We start from the raw sequence: 7754 nt of genomic DNA on the forward strand, positions 1-7754 counted from the left end.
AGTTTTGAGAATGCGCAATATAATTTTTTGGGTTTTTTTTTATTTTTGGGGCAAACGCACTTTCAATGGCTTGACGTATCACTCAGTTTCTCGCTTGCCGTTGGATACAATGGACGCGATCTGCAAGTTCTTATCCATTTTGTTTATCTCGGCCATTGGAAGTGTGCTGGGCGAGTTCTGTGATCGGGGGACGGGCGAGTGCAAAGAATTAACAGCAACGGACTGTCCCGCAGTATTCAACAATCTGCAAATTATCGGCTTCAACAATGTCAAATATTGTGACGAGTTTAACGATATTGTTTGCTGTCCGCTTCCTCTGAATGCGCAGCAAAAAGAATGTTAAACCTGTGGACACGACACGAATGTTTGAGAAGGGTAAATAATTCGAGCGTTACTCGCAATCGCACTTCCTACACCCGGTAGTCATCGATTTGGAGGGTACATAGAACATATCTACTGTCTGTCTGTCCATCCGTTCATATTATCGCAAAGATTTCAGCAACTAGCAAAGCTGGAGCAACTAAAATTGCTGACGATAATCTTGTGAACTCTGTGCAAATCAAGTTTTTTTTTGGAATTTAAACCACGCTCCAGAATTCTTTTTAAAACGAAGCAAACAAATGTCGAAGTCCATAATTTCAATTTTAATAATAATAGCTGAATGCTTGCTGAATGGTTTCTAGGAATTCTACTATGATTTGATAATCAGTGTGAAATATGTTTTGTGTTCCCAAAATATGATTGAAAGTTAATCAGAGTGAAATTTGTGCTTTGTACCCGGGTATGCGACAGTCGTGCACAATCAACTAAACCTTAACTTGTACTTAAACCGGTTTCGTTACACGCAGAATGCCGTCGTTATAATGATGTCAGATCCTCATGTCGCTCAACGCCCCTCATTGTGGATGGCACCAAGGCAGCCTCTCGTGAATTTCCCTTCATGGCCCTTTTGGGTATCCGACAACACGGCAGCAACAGCATAAGTTGGGACTGTGGTGGCACTCTGATCCATCCGAAGTTTGTGCTAACTGCCGCCCACTGTTTGGTCACAACGGAGACGAAAGAACAGCGCCTCGATCCCAACTTTAAGTCACCCAAGTTTGTGGTACGTCTGGGAGAATTGGACTACAACAGCACCGAGGACGATGCACAACCGCAGGACTTTCAGCTGGTCAACTATGTGGTGCATCCCTCGTTCACAGAGGACGACGATGGCGGCATTCATCATGACATTGCACTCCTCGAACTGGACAGAAATGCCACGCTTAACGAGTATGTGACTCCCGCCTGTTTGCCACCCGGCAGCGGTGATGAGCACTTTATTTTAACAGCTGCTGGCTGGGGACACACCAGCAACAGTGGCCAGAAGTCATCGCATTTGCTGAAGGCTGCTCTGCAGCGTTATAGCGATAACATCTGCATGGAGCGACTTGAGAATCGCATCGTGCCTCGGACTCAATTCTGTGCCGGCGCCGGCTCCAGCTCGAGCATGGCGGACACCTGCAATGGCGACTCTGGTGGCCCGATCTTTGTGCAGCATCCGAACTATAATTGTCTCAAGCAGATCATTGGCATCACTTCGTATGGTCTCATCTGTGGTAACTACAAGTTCCCCAGTGTTTACACCAAGGTGCATCTCTACACCGACTGGATCGAGCAGATTGTGTGGGGCAATTGAGTGAGGACGGGACTGGAAAGTAATGCATTTTTTCTACCTTTGTTTCCACATAAAACAGTTCTTTCGTGTCACAGCTATTATCCTGAAACTTTATGAGAAAGCCAGTTTTCGCATTTATTATATATCCTATATATGTCCGTCGATCATAGTTCCTATCTTGAACAGTCTGAAAATCCTTCTTCAGAATAATTTCTTACTTTGTACACAAAAAAAAAAAACGTGCTAAAATCAAGAATAAAATCTTGAATCATGATTATATGATGTTCAAATTATACCAAGAAGGTTGTTTCTCAAATTAAGATCAAAAATTTTATATTGCCCAATCTTAAGATTCAAGATTACAATCTTGTTTTAATTGAACCAAGGAGGCAAAATCAAGATCAATCGTTTTAGATTTAGATACATGATATAAGATATAAACATTCTCAACTCAAGACATTAATCTTGTTTCAATAATAGAAAAAAACTTAAAATTTAACCATGAAGGCCAATTCTTCTATCAAAAATGAAATATTGTCTAGATATAGCTACCTTAATTGAATTTGTTACAATTGCGTTGCGTTTTGAACCAAAATTAAAAATTAAAAAAAATTAAAATTTAACTTTTTTTAAGTTAAGGGATTACTAAATCATATATCCAAAATAAGTTCGAAAAAGGTAGAAATAAAAAAATTTGAATTATTTTGATGTTCACAACTGTGTAATCTGTTTAGATATCTATTAATTTATCTACTAGCTATAGTAGTTATTAGTTTCTTACATTCTTAAAACTGTCACAACAAAAGCAGTCTAAAACTCAACCCTTATATTGCTTTTCTTTAAATTAATCAGTTTAACTAGAAAAGGCTCAATTAGCCTCGACTCTTTTTATTTGTAATTTAAATATGAAAATAACATCTGTAAAACATGAATAAAATCTACTGTTGAGTGTGCTTGACTATGAGATACCCGCTATCCATTTCTAATGAAACCATATTCTATTAATATACTAAAAACTTGCTACATTTAAAATATACCGAAGGCCTTACTTGGTATAGTACTGTATTCAAAATATACCGAAGGATTGTTTTTGTATAGTACAAAATTCAAAATATACTAAAGGCTTTATAAATATCAAATAATCAAAATATACCATAGGTCTTCTAAAGAAATTAGAATTCTTGTTCCTGAAATTCCCTATTAAATTCAAAGAAAACGATATTGAATTGTTTTTTGGATAATTTTGTTAGCTTTAATAAACATTATAGTAACAAGTATTTAAGAATCAGTTAACAAATATGTTAGGTGACATTTGTAATTTAATTTTAATTTAGGGAATACTTAACATATGCTTTGATTTTTGTGGGATGGCGTGAGTTGAGTTTGGGGTGGGGTGGGAATGTGCTTAAGTAAGTGAATACAATAATAAGAATTAAGATTGCGTATCGATCGAATTGCAGTTGCTTTGCGTTGTGCTGTGCGTTACTTAATAATATGTTATAATATTTTAGATTAGGTTAGGTTAGAGAGCTAAGTGCTAGAGAGGACCCTGTAGAAGACCAGTGTGACAGCCATAGCTTGATGGTTGTTGTGGGATTCGATGTGTGTGAGAGTGACGATACTACACACGCTTGTACAGCTGATTATCGCGTCTCCTGGCGGCGATCTCCTTTTTCCTGATCTCACGCTGCTGATAGACAAACAGAGGACGGAAGACGATAGCACGACGTTTGCGCTCCTGACGATGAGTTTTGGTTTGATCCTCAACAGCTGCTGACTTCAGCTCGACGGGAAGTTCGACTTCCTCGACCTGACGACGAGGACGATTCCGGAATAGATCGGTCTTGGCCGAATCGTGAGCGTAGAGGGTGCTGAGGAAGTCAAAGTAGGGCTTAGAGCGCAGACTGTCCGGCTGGGCGAGGGGAGAGTTGTAGCTGAACTGGTTGGGTGTCACGATGTCCAGCAGCGTGTGCGGTCCCTCCTCTGGTTGTTGCTGGGGCGCAGCTGTCGCAAAGCAAACGATGCCCAGGGCCACGGCCAGGGTGTAAAACTGCGGAAATAGCAAATGAAGAAGATACGAGATACGAAATGAAAACAAAGCCAAATGGAAGGTGTGAATAAGAATTGGAGGCCAAGAAACCGTCTCTGCAAACTATTTAGAACCAGTCTATAAAATAGACAGACTGCGACAGCGAAGCATATGCTTTAAATTAGCATACAATAATTAATTTAAATGAAATAACAAATAGCAAAAGTAAGAAGAAGTATGAAGAAACAAGCAATCAATAAGCGCAAATCGACAAATTTAATTTATAGTCTCACGTAAAATATTCATGATCACGTCCAAGACTCTATAATAGCATTATCTACATATATCCCACTGGATAATAATTACAGTGTTGTCTCCATATGCTGCGCCCTTGGCAAAAGCAAAAGCAAAAGCTTAAAGCCGGATGCACGATCGCATCGCATCGAATCGAATCGCATCACATCGATATAAATTCGATTTATGGGAGCCACAAGCACCTGTGCACATTTAATTTATGTATCACATTTCAGTGTGCTTTGTGTTAATGAAATTAGTATTATTCTTAGAGGACAAATTAAAGACTAACCAACAAATGGAATAAAAACAAAGACCACAAAACAAGAAGAAGCCACAGCGATAAAACCGGATGACGTTAAACAAAAAACAAAAAAAAAATGGAAAAAAAAGATATTATGAAAAAAGAAACCAGCTTTTGGTGTAGGTGAACGCGCTTAGCCCAGGCCAAGACAAGACAAGCTGAGACGCTCAATGACAGCTTTATTTCTCCTTAACATTTGCATAGCACTGAAGAAAGATGCCATCAAACAAGTCAACATTTCAATTGCCACCGTTATAATCCACTTTGAATATGCATATGAAGCCAACTCAGCAAACACAAAATATCAAATAATAATAATAACGATAATAATAATAACAACATAAATAACGAATCATGATTCATGAATCATAATTCACGATTCAACAAAACCGCAGCTATTTCCAGTTAATCCCAAAAATCAACATCTATATTGATATCTATTTTTATATGCATAAATTACTTCATTGATAACCGCAATTCCTCCTTCATGGGGGTTTTTCTTTATTATTATTTTCTTCATTTTCGATCGCAGACGCAGACTAATTATGTAAATTTACAGGCAGTCAACTGAACCACTCTAGATTTAATTAATTTTCATGACATACGAGTTCGCTGGCAGGCAAAAAAACAAAAAATACCAAAATAATATCCAAAATAAAAATAAAATAACTATCTGTATCTGTATCTTGTCGCTGTATCTGTAACCGGTTGCGCTTTAGTGGCTCAGGGCTAACCCAAAAGATGTATAACAGTTGTTGCGTGCATACCCTGTATAATCGCATCCAAAGGGTATGGCAGAGGGAGTCGAAGAGATCTGCGACCCAATTAAGTAGACTACAATGTTAAGTTGTGTAAGAAGTGTATCATGTATCTCAATTCGATGCTTAGGAAAATCAGCCAAAATATATTCGATAGATACTCCTTTTATCATCCTGGCAAAACATTTTTGATTTTAAAAGATGATAAGCACACACATGCTGTAAGTAATCTCAGTATTTTACTCAGTATTTTATGTTTCTACGAAAAGAAGACTAAAAAAAGGTTTTCCATTCACAGTCATTATATAATTTTCAGTATTTTACTGAGTATTTTATGTTTCTACGAAAAGATACCAAAGAAAAACTTTCCATTCACAGTCATAATAAACATTTCAGTATATTCCCAGTATTTTACTCAGTGTTTTATGTTTCTACGAAAAGAAGACTAAAAAAGGATTTCCTTTCACAATTATCATAAAATTTGCAGTATTTTATTTCAGTATTATACTCAGAATTTTAATTTCATCCGATAAGAAGACTAAAAAAGGATTTTTAATCAGAGTCATCACACAATTCTTATCCAGAAACTATTGTGTAATTTTGCTCATTTGATAAAGAGGCTGGGTTGGTTTCAGGAAATTGTTTACGAAAAATATAATTATAAAAATAGGTAAATTATAAACTGAACCCACTAGCATATAGAACCTCGAGTCGGAAAGTATTTAATTGTAAAGTATTTCACACAGAATTGTAATTTTTGAAAACTATATAAAATCTCAGCCTTTAGTATTAATAAGATGATGACAATAAATTCAATAAATATGGTAATTACAGTATTTCAATAAAAATCCTCGTAATGTAATCTTCCTAGCAATAAAATCATTCTGGCAAAACTTCGAATTTAAATCCTTTGCCATTAGTTTTATTGTTTATCCTTATCCTTACAAAAATAAATGAGCTAGGGATACTACTTTAACAACTTCATATTTTTCTCTTAGCAATTGTAAAATATTTAATTTAAAATTGATCTTATCTTTCCACAAATAAATCGCCTTTTGATATGTTAAACTTGACTGGGTATTGAAATTTTTCATGCCTTGGCAACAATTCAAGTTTCTTGCATCGGTTGCTATCTGTTGTATCTACATTATTTTTTATTGTAGCAGCTGATTGATTTGAGGCAGGATTGCGAGGCCAGTTAACTGATTAACTGATTAACCGATACTAAAAAATGTTTAATGGGCCACACTAGCGACTTCCTCAAGAAGGCAGCCATGAGCGGAGAGAAGAATCGAAGAAGAATCGTGTTACAAAAGTTGAAACACCCAGCTTCAAAAAAAAAAAATATTTAAATTTCGAAATGTTTTTGACCTTGTTGCGAGTGAAGAGACGCAAATCCGTTAGGCCAATGAATTTGAACAATCAAATCGGAATATAGTATATTAATATATGTTAGTATATAACATATATTGTATTTAATTTATATTTATTCGTGCGCTGATTGCGGTTTTAATGTGCTATGTTGAAAATGTTAATAAAGTAAACACGTTCTCCTGCTCACATATCACATATCATCATTCGTTCTTTCGATCTTTCTTTCTCCATTATATTTATGATTATAATTTTTGTTCGTTCGTTTCGACAGTCGATGATAATAAGTGTGATTGGCTCGTAAATATTAAAAGTGCTGTGGCTTTTGCTGTGGCATACTCACTTGATGCGTTAACTGGAACATGTTATAAGCCAAGATCTTTTTTATTTCGATCGAGTTTTATTTATATCGAGTTTTGAGTTTTGATTTTATCGTTGCTGCTTGATGAATATCCTTGGCTCTGGTGAGATTGTGTTCTCAGCACACGCGTTCTCGAACTTCTCGTTTTCTGTATGTGTGTGTGTTTTTTATATTTTTGTTGGCGAAGCACAAGTTTCGAATAATCAAATAATATTCGTTATCACAAATCGAGCTGGAAACGCGGCGCCGAACAAAACTGATTTGCAATTTGTTGATGTTGTCGCTGCAGAGCGTGCGCACTGACTGTTCAGAATATTTGTCACTAATTCACTTTTATATGCCAAAAGCACTTGCACACAGCCCCCTCCCTCCCTCCCTCTCCCCCTACCTTCCCCCGCTTGAGCTGGGCAGCCGAACGGGTTTCGCTTCAACTCGACTTCGACTTCAGCTTCAGCTTCAGCTTGACGTTGTCTGTTGTTCTCTGGTGTGTTGCTTGTTGCTGGTGTTAAGTGTCGCCGATGTCACGAATTAGCCAAGCCACTGCAGAGTGCGACAGAGAGAGCGATGCTCTGGGCTAGAAAGAGAGCGAGAGTGTGCCAAAATATTGTCCTAAGGGGGGCGTCTTACTTTCTTAATTGTTTCTCCTGCCAACGAAGAGGAAACACACAGCACAGCATCGACACTTTGTCATATTTACTTTGTTTTGATTTCGACCACAAATGTTTGCATTTCGCATGACTTTTAATTAAATCTTTCCATGACGCAGACACTAATCAAATCGAAATCAAATCAAATCAACATCAAATCAAATCGAAAGCAGATGAGACTTGAATTTGACGCATTACAAAAATACCCGAGATAGGATTACTAGACGAAACAATACGGAAGCCGGCAACCAGCTAATCGCCTTTCAAATCGGAACCAATTTCAAACCAAGTTAAATCTCAAACTGTATTCTTAACATCATTATGTAGACGAGC

General features: G+C 37.1%; 2 protein-coding genes across 2 annotated transcripts; one reads left to right on the top strand and one right to left on the bottom strand.

The window, feature by feature from the left end:
* The first annotated feature begins 105 nt into the window (after positions 1-105).
* On the top strand, positions 106-1979 carry LOC132789844 (venom protease). The gene is given in 3 exon segments (XM_060798137.1): positions 106-328; positions 330-375; positions 849-1979. Coding segments are annotated over 3 exon segments (1095 nt in total). The 5' UTR covers positions 106-109; the 3' UTR covers positions 1679-1979.
* A 904-nt stretch (positions 1980-2883) lies between these two features.
* Positions 2884-7091, bottom strand: LOC132789132 (uncharacterized). The gene is made up of 2 exons (XM_060796918.1): positions 6757-7091; positions 2884-3707 (listed from the first exon to the last, which is right to left on the bottom strand). Exons 1-2 carry the CDS (start codon positions 6775-6777, stop codon positions 3279-3281), a joined length of 450 nt encoding a protein of 149 aa, XP_060652901.1. The 5' UTR covers positions 6778-7091; the 3' UTR covers positions 2884-3278.
* Between the last annotated feature and the right edge of the window lie 663 nt (positions 7092-7754).

Source organism: Drosophila nasuta, chromosome 3 (assembly GCF_023558535.2).
Source record: "Drosophila nasuta strain 15112-1781.00 chromosome 3, ASM2355853v1, whole genome shotgun sequence".
In the NCBI taxonomy this organism is placed as follows: domain Eukaryota; kingdom Metazoa; phylum Arthropoda; class Insecta; order Diptera; family Drosophilidae; genus Drosophila; species Drosophila nasuta.

Excerpts from the sequence above, each read along its gene's own strand:
- LOC132789132 (XM_060796918.1), bottom strand. The coding sequence starts at position 6,777 with ATGTTCCAGTTAACGCATCAA. Across the intron at positions 3,708-6,756 it reads TGTTCCAGTTAACGCATCAA|TTTTACACCCTGGCCGTGGC; the intron begins GTGAGTATGCCA and ends CTATTTCCGCAG.